The sequence below is a fragment of the Callorhinus ursinus genome, unplaced genomic scaffold (assembly GCF_003265705.2).
Source record: "Callorhinus ursinus isolate GAN/ISIS: 27379988/994484 unplaced genomic scaffold, GSC_fseal_2.0 scaffold10, whole genome shotgun sequence".
NCBI classification, from domain to species: Eukaryota; Metazoa; Chordata; class Mammalia; order Carnivora; family Otariidae; genus Callorhinus; species Callorhinus ursinus.
The window spans coordinates 38,755,571-38,770,310 of record NW_027397072.1 but is presented as its reverse complement, the minus strand read 5'-3'; the positions used below and the strand labels follow the sequence as shown (position 1 = coordinate 38,770,310).

The 14,740-nt window shown below is 45.4% G+C and overlaps 1 protein-coding gene across 1 annotated transcript in view; it reads left to right on the top strand.

Moving 5' to 3' along the window:
- Positions 1–2,142: 2,142 nt before the first annotated feature.
- RPIA (ribose 5-phosphate isomerase A) overlaps positions 2,143–14,740 on the top strand; it is a 30,786-nt gene continuing 18,188 nt past the window's right edge. Inside the window, exons 1-3 of the mRNA XM_025868226.2 lie at positions 2,143–2,466; positions 9,839–9,899; positions 11,289–11,344. Of these exons, the coding sequence (XP_025724011.1) occupies positions 2,182–2,466; positions 9,839–9,899; positions 11,289–11,344 (402 nt within the window). The 5' untranslated portion in view covers positions 2,143–2,181. The remainder of the gene's footprint in view (positions 2,467–9,838; positions 9,900–11,288; positions 11,345–14,740) is intronic.

Below are 14,740 nucleotides of genomic sequence, written 5' to 3'. Positions count from 1 at the left end.
GAATGCTTTGTGGAGCATCCGATGCCTGCAGTGCGCTTCATACTTAGCCAACAGCTCCAGAGTTACAGGAAAAACACTTGAGATGGAATTATTTTGGTCTGTTGTTTTATCATTGTTTCTTAGCAAAATTATTTCTTAAACTCTTAAAACAGCTTATAAGCTAAAAACGAGGGGAATTATTCTGTACCATGCCTGAGGTGGAGTAGGGGTGAAGGTGGGGAGTTGGAGGATGAGGGGAAGGAGGAGCCAAGGGCTGGTTCCCTATATTCATTCATTCTGTAAATTCAGGCATCCGTTAGTGAAGAAAGGCAAGTTTTCTGTTTCTTTCTAGAAAGGGGAAATACAGGCAATAAACAAACATTACTTAACAGGATGATGTTCCAGAAGAATAGGATGATATGATGGGCGTGAGGTGGGGACTGGGGGGCTGAGGATTGGGGCAGGGGTATTTTATTAAAGTGAGCAGGGAAGATCACTGAGCAGGCAGAGAACTGAATGAGGTGAGGAAGCCAGTTTCGAGGGACCCTGGCTAAAAGGTGTGGTCCAGTCTTAGAAAGGGCCCCTCTGCTTTCTCTGAAGAACTCATTTATATACTGAAGTGGCAAAACAGGTTATTTTCTTCCTTTCTTGCCTCCTTCTTGATGTGAGACAGAAATCCATCCCTTCTTTGGGGCTCGGTACCTGGTAAATCAGACTGATGCTGCTCAAGGGTTCACAGAGACAAATTCTTGGCGTATATTGAGACTGCCATTCTGAGCTAAGGAATAGGAGAAGTGCCTTGGGCTTCAAAGGGGGAGGGCAATTCACAGGCAGTAAGGGAGCAGATGATGCGTAATTAGATGTTTGCTCTGCTATACAGATGTCAGATAAAATTTATCATTGGTAATAACTCTTATTCTAGGAAAGACACCCAATTTAGATACTTCTAGGCAGTTGAGGGAGGAGCAAAAGTTTCTCCTGAGTCCTCAGGGTCTGGATTGCTTTCAGCTCAAAATAGTCCACCTGACAAAGTGGCACATTTTGGGGACACCTATTCTGAATCCCTTCATTAGTCATCAAGGATTGCCAGGTCTCTGTGGACATACTTGTATGTGCGGGGCCAGGCTCCATCGTGGGGATGGTAAGCCATCCAAAACTGTCTGGTGCAGAACAACGTCTAAGGCCGGGAGTTCTAAACTTGTAGTCCTGGGCCTTCAGCTCTAATGGTAAGATTTCAGCGTGTAACAGCACTCCAACTGTCTAGGGTTAACTTGCTTCATGCTTATGCACTCCTTGCTTGCTAACCTAAGTCCCTAGGTCTATAGCAGAACCAGCCTACCTTCCTTAGATTTGCAGGCCACTGGCCTTGAGGAATGAAGGCCCAGAAGATAAGGCCTGACTACATTCGAAAACAGATGCCACTGACGCCATCAAGTCTGTTTATGGTCACGTCCACATACGACTAGCTGCCTGGGCACCGGCTTCTCTGCACGCAGCCCCCTTCCCTTTTTCAATGCCTTCCCCTTTAAAACTCTCTGGCTTTGCCTGATGAGGAAGATGGTCTTTGAGACGTTAGTCTACCATCTTTCCAGGTTGCCGGCATCCAGAATAAAGTAACCTTTCTTTTCCCACCATCACTTGTCTCTCGAATGTTGATTTTCCAGCGGGGAGCAGCTGAACCTGAGTTCAGAACCCGGTTTCTGTCCAATAACAAGCCCGCCAAACCGCATGTGCGTTTCGCTGGGGAGTGTCTACAGAAGTCACTCTCAAAAGAGGGCGACGTCTCCAGAAGAGCGACTGGCCTAAGGACTCGTCCACGGCCATGTTCTTACTTCTGGAAAAAAACGACGGGTTCAGCTCTACCACCCCCTTCTCGCTTGAGAGGGCAGACAAAAGGATCCGGGGAACCCACCCAAAGGTAGCCTGAACACCCCGGCTAGCCGTCACAATCAGGTTCGGTTCTTGGCTCAGTCCTCACGGTCCACCGCGCCCAAGCCCGCCGCGGCCTATTGCGCGCCAGTCGCTCAGCATTGTGGGACTGGTAGTCCCGGCTGGTGCGTAGGTTAAGACTGCCGGAGCCACCGAACTACATTTCCCAGCAAGGACCCCCACAGTTGCCGGCGCGGGCCGTATGCGTCAGCCACCAGACTTCCGGACAAGCCGGGGGCGGGACCGTGGCGGAGGCTGGAGCTTGGCGTCGGGATGCAGCGCCCCGGGCCCTTCAGCACCCTCTACGGGCGGGTCCTGGCCCCGCTGCCCGGGCGGGCCGGGGGCGCGGCCTCTGGCGGAGGCGGGAACAGCTGGGGCGTCCTGGGTTCCCACGTGCAGCCTCCCGGGCGCGCGCAGTCCGGGACCCGCGCCGGCGTCGGTAGCACAGGTACCTACGGCGGGGACGCCAACAGCGCCTGCCCGGCCCCCTCCACGATGTCCAAGGCGGAGGAGGCCAAGAAGCTGGCGGGACGCGCGGCCGTGGAGAACCACGTGAGGGTGAGCAGCTCCGGGCGTGGGGCTCCCGTGCTCTGCGTGATGGGCTCGTGTTGCGTGTTCCGGGTACTGCCGGAGCCGGGGCGGGGGCTGCGTGAGAGGGGAGAGGGTGTACACTGTACCCGGGTTTAGATCCCCCCTTTTCCGTGCTCCTTAAAGGTCTTTTACATGTGGGATCGACTGGGGGGCGAGATTCCTAAAAGTTGAGCTTTCTAAAGACTCCTTGTCCGGCCGGGTAACAGTTTGCAAAGTGGAGTGTGGTGGTATCTCATGTGTTTGGAGTGGCGCTGGAAGGGACTTGCCATGCTGCTGGCTTCCTTATTAACAAGTAGAAAATGGTGAGCTCTGGAGCTGCCAAGAGATCTTCACTATGCTGGGAAGCCGGTGGAGAGCTGGTTTGAAAATTGCTTTGAAATTTCACTCCAAGGAGGTTCTTGGCTTGGCGCGTGTACGGTCCTGAGTGTACTCGCTAGTGAAAGAGAGCGAAAGAGGGTTTTAAAACCTCTTGCCTTTGACAGGGCTGGGTGGACAGTGGGATTCTGGAGGAATCTATTTAAGGTTGGGGCGCAGAGATCAGGTTTAGCTGTTACCGGTGAGGTCGTGGCCCCAGTTGTTAAGTGACGGGTGTGGTGCTGTTTAGTGGAGTCTCTTAACCTGAGTGGATTTGCTGTCATCAATCAAGTTAATTACCTTAATTATGGTACTTCCGTCGAGCCAAGTGGAGTATCTCTGCCCTTTGGTGGAGTTTCCTTGACTTTGTTGGCCTTTTGTCTCTCTTTTCTGTTTCTTAGAAAGTGGTTTCTGATTCCCTTTCTCCTCGTGATAGTTCTTTACATTTGTTAATGCTTCCATGTACAGAGTACTTTGCTACGATGGTGTTTGATCCTCGAATAGCTTGGCTAAGTGGGAGGGACCAGTGTGGTAATCTGTGGATCAGCATGTTCTGTAGATCTTCCAGAACCCAAACTGGGTGACCCCTGTTCCAGTGCCCTTTCACCGGTTCCATAGCTGCTCTGTTCTGGTGTAGTTTGTTCCAGTCTGGTTAGCAATGGAGTTTCCTATGGGAATTCACAGAGACAACGCAGAATGTGTAGTCCGGCTCTACTTTTAGGATTCAGTGCCTCAGCTACAAAATTGGGATGGTAAGCTGAAATTTTAAAATGCCTGTATAAAGTGAATAATTAATAGATGAGTAAATGAAATCTGTACAATTAGAGAAGCCCCATATCTTAGTATTCTTATTAACCTATTAATATTTGGTGGCATAAGTCTTTCTGACTTTCATCTTACAATGCATTTGCTTCCATAAAAATCTTCAAGCCCCCACCTCTGGCTGGAGCTACAAAACACTGAACTCCAGCTACATTATTCTGTGAAATTACCAGGTGATCATAGGGAGATCTTCATTGGCCTTTTGGGGGCAACTCACCCCAATCTCAGTTGCACCTGCTTTCCCTACCAAACTTCTTCCTGAGATGCTAACATTACCTGATTTTGTTTTTTCTACTCTTAAACGTTGATTTATTCATTTCATTCATTTACCAGATATTTGATGGCCTAATACGTGTCAGGCAGTTGGTATGGTGGCCAGAAATGTGGCTACAGGGAGAAGGAAAGTCAGGTCCTGGATACTTTGCAAACAGGATAATTAATTCAAACCTATACATTTATTGAACATAGTCATGTGTCTAATTGTCAAGGCTTAGCTAGCTGCCCTCTCCAGGGCGTTATCCTTTGCACCGTCTAAGCCATGTGTCATCTAGCGCTTTGTGTCTTGAAATTCTTTACTCACTTGTCTAAGTTTACGGAGATGGTCACGTGCAAGGTTCTGTTGGTTCCACCTTTGGAATGTTGTTAGACCTGACCCTTCCCTTTGACTTACCATCTTTCCCAGTTGAGGCTCTCCGCATGGCCAGAGGTTTGCAGTTGCCCTTATCTTGTCCCCTCTGCCAACCTTCCAAGTGCTGCATTATCATCTTCTGTATCTCTCATCTGTTTGTCACAGTGGCCCTCAGGTGGCCTCATCCTAATGTTCACATTCCATATCTGAAGTATCTGTTGCAAGCCAGGTACTGGGCCAGATGGAGAGGATACACAGATGAGAGGCTGTGGTTCTTCTCCTGAAGCCCACAGTCTTGTGTCCTTCTGGAATCCTTTCTTCTCCATGTACCAGAACATTGGAAAATATATAGTGGCATATAGTGTGCATTTTAATATCATTACACTCTACTTAGAACGCTCTTTCTTGTCCTCTGACCTTGCTGGTTCAAATCGTATGTGTCCTTTAGGGTTTGGTTCAAAGATCCTTTTCTCCTTTCAGTTTTTCCTTAGTCTCCTCTAAGTTGGGCGAGATCTCTTTGATTTTGTAGCACTTTATACCTCTTAGGTGCTTTATGGTGTCTTACATTCTAGTCATCTATATGTTTCTCTCTCCTATCCCCCTAAAGAGTAAGCTCCTAGTGGATAGTTAACCTTATCTTCACTCAGTGTTGGTCACAGTGGGGCCTGCCTGGTAAATGTTTGCTGAGTTGTGTGGAGTGTAGACAGGAATACGGAGGTTGTAAGTTATTGGTGGCCCTTTGCTTAGACTCTCTGGACTGTAGGGTTTCCAGTTGCCTAGCCCATTGGTGTTCTGTTGTGGTGATGACTTCCACATCTGGATGGATAGAAAACTTGGCGAGTTTGCTGCTGAATCCTTTGGGTAGCCACTCTGAACTTAGATCTGCCTGTTTCTGGGAGTATAGCCACCCGGGATAGGTTACCATTCAGGGCCGTGTTCTCCTGAAGGTCTGTCGCTTCCTTTGTTCTCTTTGTTTTTAGACAGACTTAGCTTGAAGAAGTTGGTGAGTAGTGACTCCAGTTGGTCAGCAGAAGTATTTCCAAGTAAACCTACTCAACACAGTGAGTGAAGTTCCGATGTTGCATATATGACATGTGATTTAGTATTGCCCATCAGAAGGGGCCTGCTTCTCCAGCAGAGTTTGCCTGGCAGCTGTCTGCTATTGGGTCACCTCAGAGGCAGCCTTCCGCTATCTCTGTTTTGCTTTGGCTAGGACACTGATTCCTGGGCCAGTCATTTGATTCCAAGGTAGGAGGACCACGTGGTTGAAGAGCTTTGGGCCTGGCAGGTCCCTGCCATTTCCTGGCCTCCTCCAGGAATCAAGGGAAGAGCCTTTCATAGAGCTTGTCTGACTCACCAGAGTTATCTGAGTGCCACCTGCCTGCTGGGAGCCTGTGGGTGACATGAGTGTATGGTAATGAGGATTCTGGCAGAGGACGGTAGAGCTAGAGCTATGGGCTTCAGGTCAGGTGTGAGAGTCAGGTTGAGCCTACCTAGGCATTAGTAAATTAAGTACTTTTCTCATTACTTGAAGATTTTTACATATTCACATATTTAGCTATTTTGTACATTTTGACATACCATTCACTTGTCTGGAAGACCTTGCTGTTAAGGTTTGCCTAGGTAGCTAAATGACTACTGGATGCATTGCCTTCTTGAGGACATCACTGAAGGTGGAATTCTTAGCTAGAACAAGGTCTGCTCTGAGGCCCCTTGATCTGTTTGATGACTTGGGAACTATGAGCTAGTCAAAGTGATTTCCATCAGCTTTCACACAGAGGCTGATGGGTAAAACCCTCTAGGTAGGGGAGGCCCAGCTAGAAGTGCTTTAGTTGCTGGGGTATTAGCATTTGATTTCTTTTTTGTAGCTCCCTCTGCTTGTTGGTCATTCTTTCTAATTTTTTATAGTTTGAGATTTAGTCTTGCTTTGAGAAGGACTATACCAGATATGGGCCGAGGGGCTAGCATTGGGTATTCCTGTGGCCTTTGTCCTGTGTGAAGTGAGGGATGTTGGCTATAGCTCTCAGTTTGTCCTGAGTTGCCCCCAGGACTTTTCTTTCTCCTACAAAATATTAAAGAACAAAATTCAACTGAGTAAATCTTCAAAATCTGTTGGCTTTATTCAGTGATTCATGAATCAGGCAACATCCAGCCTAGCACACAGAAGGGCGCTCTAAGGAGCTATACAAAATGAAAGACTTTTATAGCCAGAAGGGACAGGAACTAAGAAGTACTAGGCATGAAAGCAGGTTGATTATTACAAGGTCACTTTCCTTATAGGGGATGGTAGGGGTCTCCCAGGCACATTACCTAGCTAGTGTTGATCAGACAATTCCTGATTGACTGGCTTAAGATTCCATTTTGGGGGGAGCCGAAACTGTAATTAAGTCCAGTCTTGGTTTGGTGACCTGGGGCTTAGCATAAGAACTCCATTTGGGGCCTTTTTTTTTTTTTTTTTTTTTTTTTTTTTTTTGAGTAAAGTGTTCAAAGTTTATTAAGTGAAGATACAGAAAAAGCTCTCAAGAGTGAGGGGGGTCCCAACAGGGTTGCCCTTTTTTTTGTTGTTGTTTTGTTTTTTTTTTTTTAACACTCCCTGCTTCCTATCAGGCAAAAGATTTGGCTTACTTAGAATGTGCAGTTTAAGCTGGCTTTACAAAAATGGTCTGTAGGTGAGTGCTGAAAGATTTCTGGCCCACCCAGGGACAGTCAGAAAGGAAAAGGCCCACGAAAAACACAGAGCCTACTTACACCCCAGGAGTGAAAAGCAGAGTTTTCTAGCTTCAGTGGCTTTTCACGTAAGCTTAGTATCTAGAAGGCAGGGGACTGACCACAGGCACCTTCAGGCTGGTGGCATAACAGGGAACATCAAGCCCACCATCTAGAGCCTCCCTGAAGTCAGCAGAAGGGGGGAAAGCCTGAAGTAACCATGAAAGTTACCTTTTCTTTAGGGTGATGCAGGCTCGCCAGGTCTGAGGAACCAGAGGCAGTCCCACAGGACCAGCCAAGAAGGTCCTTGGCTTCACACAGGATCAAAATCAAACTCAAGCTGGTAGGAGGTGAGAGCAGAGTTTATTGAATAGCGTGAGAGAGTATTGTAGATGGAGTGTCTGGAGACTCAGGAAGGAAAGGAGTCTCGTCTTTGCTTGGGGGCTGCAGTTTTTAATTGAGGATAGTGGCTTGGTGTACATGCCTCTCAGGCATCTAGGAACTGGTCAAAACAAGGTTGAGTGCTCAGGTGTCTTCCATCTTATGCCCTGGAGCCAGGGGTCTTGGCATCAAGGTGACTGGAGTCAGGGTCTTGGAAAACCCGTTCATGATGACCCCACCTAGTCACTCCTTAGATGTTATCTGTTGTGCTGGAAGACTCTAAAGGTATCGTTAACTCCTTGACCTTTACAAGTAGGACATATGTTATTGATAACTGTGAGGTGTGTTTAGGGTGGGGGTGCAGGTCCTAGCAAGAATAGAAGCAGGAAAAGGAGCAAAAAAGCAGTTTTTTTCCCCCCCGTGGGGGTCTCTTCAGTTTCCCTGTGTCAAGGGGATGGCAGAGGTTTTGAAATACCAAACCACATCAGCATTATGACCAGTCGATGCCCGGAGGTCCCTGTTTTGCCCAAGCCTGCCTCAGAATGTGGGAAGAGGGTGAGGCTTGCTTAGGATTATGAGAAAGAGTCTTTATCTGCAGTAGGGACAATGTGTAAGAGATAGAGAGTACTTGTGAGTACAAAGGACAAGAAACAGGCATCATATTACTGAGCCTGTCATCTTAAGAAAGGGGGCAAGTCCCTAAGAGCAGACTAGGGACCCAGCCAAGGTCAGTTAGACCACAAACTGCAAAACAGGGTCAGGGTACTACATTTAGGAACTAATGTGGAGCTCACTCAGTTCCTAAGCAACTTCCTGCCAGTCTAAGGCAAAAGAGCTAAAAACCAAAGCAGCAGCTACCATTTATTTAGCACCTACCAAGAAGATTTATACATGTTAATTTAAGTCAGATCTCACAACAACCCCTTGTAACCTCCAAGACCAGTTATCCCCACTCTAAAGATTTTATTTATTTGAGAGAGAGAGCTTGTGCGCACGTGTGCACAAGGCGGGGGGGCGGGGGGAGAAGCAGACTCCCCTCAGAGCAGAACCCTGAGATCATGATCTGAGCTGAAGGCCAGCTGAGCCACCCAGGTGCCCCTCCCCACTTTAGAGAAGAATTCAACCTTTTAAGGAAACATTTAAGACTTGGAAGTGAGCAAAAGAGATTGTTGGATATCCTTTCATTGGAGTGCTGGAGCTTGCAGGTGTGTGCCTTAGCCTTCCAAGTAGGCCTGTCACAACTCTGTAGGGAGAGACTTTTAATTTTAGAACACTCTTAACAATGCAGATAATTTCTGTCCATAGAAATGGAAATTAATTGTGTTTTATGAGATTCAACTGATTATTACCCTAAAGACCTTGTAAATTCATTTGAACATTTCTTGATTGCATATGAATTTATGGTTCTTGGGTTTTTCCTGTGAACAGGTTGTAACAGTATCGTGATTTTACCTTTTTTTTAAATAATTTTTTATTGTTATGTTAATCACCATACATTACATCATTAGTTTTGGATGTAGTGTTCCATGATTCATTGTTTGTGCATAACACCGAGTGCTCCACGCAGAATGTGCCCTCCTTAATACCCATCACCAGGCTAACCCATCCCCCCACCCCTCTCCCCTCTAGAACCCTCAGTTTGTTTTTCAGAGTCCATCGTCTCTAATGGTCTTTTTTTTTTTTAAATCATCATTTAACAATATCCGTTACCCCCCCCAACACAACCTCACTTTGAATAAGCAACTTCAGGAAGTTCAGCATGCTGAAATATTTCATGTCAAATTTCTTAGCGTTCCAGCAACTGATTAACAACTCATTTGGTAAGGGGAAGCCCATAGTGAGATTTTCTTTTGTTATAAACGAGACAGCAGGCCCCAAATTGAGTCACTTGTGCTAAGCTCATGTCACCAAAAAGGAGACTTAATTACTGTTTCAGCTCTCCCAGAAATGGAATGTTAAATTAGGAATTGTCAGATCAGCATAAGTTAGACCCCTGCCATCCTCTAAAGAAAAGTAACCTGGCAATAACCAGTCTGCTTTTTTGCCTGCTAGGACTTCCTTGTTCACGCTTCCTCTGGCTATAAAAGTCTTGTTTCGTATAGCTCCGTAGAGCTCCTTTCCGTCTGCTAGATTGGATTATACCTGACTTGCTCAAATAAACGCTTAACAAAATTTTAATGTGCCTCAGTTTATCTTTTTAACAGGAGGAATTGGTGATGTTAGGGTCAGACATGAAAGGAGGAGGGTGCTGCTGATAAATGGCCATGGGCACTAGGATAAAGTACAACTCTCCTGTGGCTCTGTTCAGTGCTGATGTTTCTATAAAATGGGCACAGTACTTACCTTGCACTCATGTTGGTGAATTGATCTAGAAAGTGGGCTAAAGAGGGAGTAAAATATGGTATTAATGAGTTTTGGTTTTTTTTTCTTTTTTTTTTTTTTTGGCAGAATAACCAAGTGCTAGGAATTGGAAGTGGCTCTACAATTGTTCATGCTGTGCAACGAATAGGTAAGCTCTTGGGCTGTCTACTGGGTCTTCTGTGGGATGGTAGGGGTGGGGGTGGAGAGGAGGGGGAGGGAGTGGGGTACAGGTTTGGTACCTGCCCAACTCTGCTCTGAGAGGTATTTTTGGGCCTCCAGCCACCTTTGGGGGATGCCTGGCTTTGTTTACTCTGCTCATCTGGAGTGGAGGAGCTGATTTAAGATGGGGTCTCAACAGAATTTTAATTCTCACAGTGGTCCTGTGTGTGGCCCCAGGGGCCTTGAGGCGAGCCTTCTAAAGCCTTTGGGTTCCTCAGGCAATCTCAGACAGACAAACTGAGCTCAGTTGCCCTGTCCATGACCCTGGAGTGGATTTGAGGCCCCCGAAGTTGGTGGCTGGTTCCTGCTGGTTCCACCCTGATTAGGGTGTCTCTGAGCTTAGGAAAGGCTCAGGAATTATCAGCCCCTGTGGCTGTTCAACAGGTTTTACTGCCCTGCTTTTGTTTGTTAAAACAGAGCTCAGAGGATAGGCTTGCCTGACTGCTGATTGCTTCTAGGTGCCAAGGGGCAGTGCTCAGGAGACAAAGTCCAGGAATACTGTGTCTTTAAAAGAGTGGTTGTGGTGCTGGAGTGAGGGCTTGTGGAATCCTCCTCATTGGCTTAACCCTGGGCTTTAGTGTTGCATACCTTTCTCCCTTAGCATTGAGTGTGTGGAGGATTTTAGGGCACAGGGATTACTGTGGGGTTCAGAGTAGTGCCTTCTGAACCTCCCACGATGCAGACCCAATGATTAAAAAGACTTGAAATTTTAATAAGATAGTTGTTTCCTTAAGACTTTTTTTTTCCCCTCCAGAAAGGTATAAATCCAAAATGAATAAGCCCACCCTCTGGGGCCTACAAATGATAGTTTTTGCTAAATGTAAAAGTAAAGTTCTCTTTTTTTCTGTGAAAGGCAATATAAGGAAGTAGTTAAGACTGGAGCTAGACTGGGTGGGATCATAGCTCAGCTCTGCCACCTTTTAGTGCTATATCTATGCAGTGAACTTTAACCAGTCAGTGCCTCAGTTTCCTCATCTATAAAATGGGAATAATAATTGCAACTCACCTTTGGGTTGTTAGGACTAAAAGAGTTCACATGTACAAAGGTCTTTGAACATTGCCAGGCACATAATAGTAACAAACATGTGACATTGCTCTTTTTGTAGGTAGTGTTTACTCCTTGAGCTTTCTAGTGTCCCTGTCTTGTGTGCGCGATGTATGTTCACAAGCTTTTTCACCGAGGCTGGGGACACAGAATGAAAGGCGGCTGTCAGTGGGGGATAGACCTTTCCTTTCCTGTTGGATTTGAGGAAGTGTGCACGTGACAAGAAACAATGAGGAGAGTGAAAAACCACCAATACGGCTTTTGTCTCCACAGCTGAAAGAGTCAAACAAGAGAATCTGAACCTTGTCTGCATTCCCACCTCCTTCCAGGTATGTCCTGCTTTCCATTCTGCATCTTGGCACTTGCTGTTGAATTTTTTGAGGCCCGGAGGAACTGGAGGCGTGGCGTTGGGTTGTGCACCAGGGTTGCTGTAGGTGAGAGAGCCAGGAGCAGGAGAGCAGATACTTATGGAGGACTGCTGCTCAGAAGTGGGGCTATAGATGCCTTCATGTGTTCACTCAGTGAATATTTCAGTGTATTCTGTGTTAGGCATGGTGTAGTGCATGGGGAGTTTTAAAACTCTTAGCTGGTTGGACATTTGCTCCAGTATCTGGAAACTACATGCTTTTCTTGCTACTTAAAAATATTTTTCAACTTGGTATAGTAATTCTCCACTGAATGGATGAATGGAAGATGGGTGTTTGCTTAGTTTTTACCTCCTTGCTCTCCCAGTTCACACACAGCCTTCTCTCTTGATGTTCCATACAGTTATATTTTGTTGAAGCGTTACTCGGTGTATACAAAACCGTGATTGGCCAAACTCTGGCCCAGCCATGTAATGTGCTGTGAACACATCCTTACCTGCCTGTTATTTTCGTTTTCCTAAAAGTTAAGTAAATGTTGCCTTTGTTTTTTCCATTTGCTTGGTTGTCTGCATACTCCTTACTCATTCAACCCCAGACTCTACACGGATGGGAAAATCTCACTTCTTTTTGACATTTCTTTCTGGTTATTACACTCCACCCATTTCATCTTGGCCAAGCCTGTCTGGGTCGTTGGGGTTGGGATTGCTGTGGCAGGTGCACTTGGCTGTTGTCTTGGGGTCTCCCTTTGCAGGCAAGAGCCTTCCTTCTCTTCTCTTTTGGATCGTTCTCTTTCTTGGTCCTGTTCTTCCTCACCCCCAGCCTTTTGTTTTGTTTACTTCAGTTTGAGTGAAGCACATCCTTTAGGTAGCTATCCAAGTGTGTGGGGTGCAAATTTGTAGACACTTTGGATATCTGAAAATGTCTTTATTCTAGCCTTTCTTGAAGTTGGTTATTTGATTTAGAGAAGTATATGTAAAATCATTTCTGAGGAATTTTGAAGGCATTTATCTATTGTCTCTGTTGTCCTAATTTTCACTTCGTGTTGAGGAGCTTGGTGCCATTCTGATTCTTGATCCTTTCTATGAGACCTATTTTTAAATTTTATTTATTTGTTTTTAAAGCCCCAGCACGGGGCTTGAACTCAGTGACCCTGAGGTCAAGACCTGAGCTGAGATCGAGTGAGACACTTACCAGACTAAGCCACCCAGGCGCCCCTGAAACCTATTTTTTTCACTTTTTGAACCTTTATATTCTTATATTAGCTTTTCTTCATGTCCAGTGTTCTGAAATTTCACCATGCTGTGTCTTAGTGTTGGTTTGTTTTCGTCCACGCTGCTGGGCGCTTGCTGGGACATTTCATTCTGCAAACTCATACTCTTTGATTTGGGGGAGTTTTTTCCATTACTCCTATAACTTTCTTGCCCCTATTTTCTCTGGTCTTTCTTTGGAGGATGCTTGTTGTATCCTTGGTGCTTGTGGCCTGTTTTGTCCTATTATCTACTTAGCTTTGTCTTTTCCAACCCTTCTATTGAGCTTATTTACTCTCATGTTTAATTTTAAATAAGATTTTTTGTTTTGTTTTTTGAGGGTTTTTTTGTTTGTTCTTGTTTAATGGGTTCAGCTTTTTCAGTTTCTTCCCTTGTCTCCGTGAAGTTGTTAACGATAATTTTGTTTTTGTTTTAAGATTTTTTTTCTCCTTATATCTGTTCCTTCCTCAAAGGTTTTTTTTTTTTTTTTTACAGTTTGTTGGAATTATAATTTACGTACAGTAAAATTTACTCTTTTTTGCATATAATTCAGAGTTTTGAGAACCAACCAATACAGTCAAAATATTTTTAGATTGCTTTGGTCATTTCTTATTCTGGCCTTCCTTCGCTATCTGCTCATTTTGGACTAAGAGGCTGATTGGAAACTAGCTCATAGGATGAAGGTGGTCTTTGCTCCAGGCTTGTCTGCCAAGCCCTCTCGTTGGGAACTCCTGATGTCAGATTATTTGCTTCCGGCTGCTCAGCTTTCTCAGAGAAGTCTGGCCCATGCCCCTTTGGGAGGGGGTATGCATGGCCACCTGTGTCCTGGGATTCAAGTAGGCAAAAAGGGCTAGAAGACATCTTGTCATTATTCCGGATATAATCTTGCTCTCAGTTTTCAGCAAAATACCTGTGGTAGTTGGGAAAGAAGTGTCTACAACATTCTGCAATGTTTCTTTGACTCTGGGCTTGATTGTGACTTGTTTTGCCAATGGGATGTGACCAAATGGTCACATGGTATGCCAGCAGAGAATCGAAAAGTGCTTTTGCAGTGGGGCTTGGCCCATCTTGTGGCTGCTGTCACAAACCCAGGCTGCTGTCCTGGAGGGTAAGAGGCCGAGCAGCTCCAGGCATGGAGCTGCTGCTCCTCACATGACTTGTGAGGCAAGTCATCCTACACCTGCCAGCCCACTCCAGAGACTTCCCAGTCAGTCCATAGAATCATGACAATTAATACATAGTTGCTTTTTTAAAATATATAATTTAAAAAATTAATTTTTAAAAAATTTTAATTCCAGTGCAGTTTACGTATACAGTGTTATATTAGTTTCAGGTGTACAAAATAGTGATTCATCAGTTCTACTCATTACCCAGTGCTCATCACTGTAAGTGTACTATTAATCCCCATCCCTGCCTCCCGTCTCCCTTCTGATAACTCCCAGTTTGTTTTCTGTAGTTAAGAGTCTGTTTTTTGGTTTGTCTCTTTTTTTTTTCTTTGTTTTGTTTCTTAAATTCCACATATGAGTGAAATCATACGGTATTTGTCTTTCTCTGACTGATTTCTTTCACTTAGCATCGTACCCTCTAGATCCACCCATTTTGTTGCAAATGTCAAGATTTCATTTTTTTTTTTATGGCTGAGTAATATTCGTGTGTGTGTATGTGTACACACACCACAGCTTTTTTTTTTTTTTTTTTTTAAAGATTTTACTTATTTATTTGACAGAGAGCAACACAACGAGAGAGGGAACACAAGCAGGGGGAGTGGGAGAGGCAGAAGCAGGCTTCCCACTGAGCAGGGAGCCCGATGCGGGGATCGATCCCAGGACCCCGGGATCATTGACCTGAGCCGAAGGCAGACGCTCAACGACTGAGCCACCCAGGCGCCCCACACACACCACAGCTTCTTTATCCATTCATCTATTGATGGACACTTGGGCTGCTTCTGTAATTTGGCTACTGTAAATAATGCTGCACTAAATGTACGGGCGCATATATTCTTTTCAAATTAGTGTTTTCATATTCTTTGGTCGGTAGTGGAATTACTGGATCAATGGTAGTTCTATTTTTAATTTTTTGAGGAACCTTCATACTGTTTTCCACAGCAGCTGCA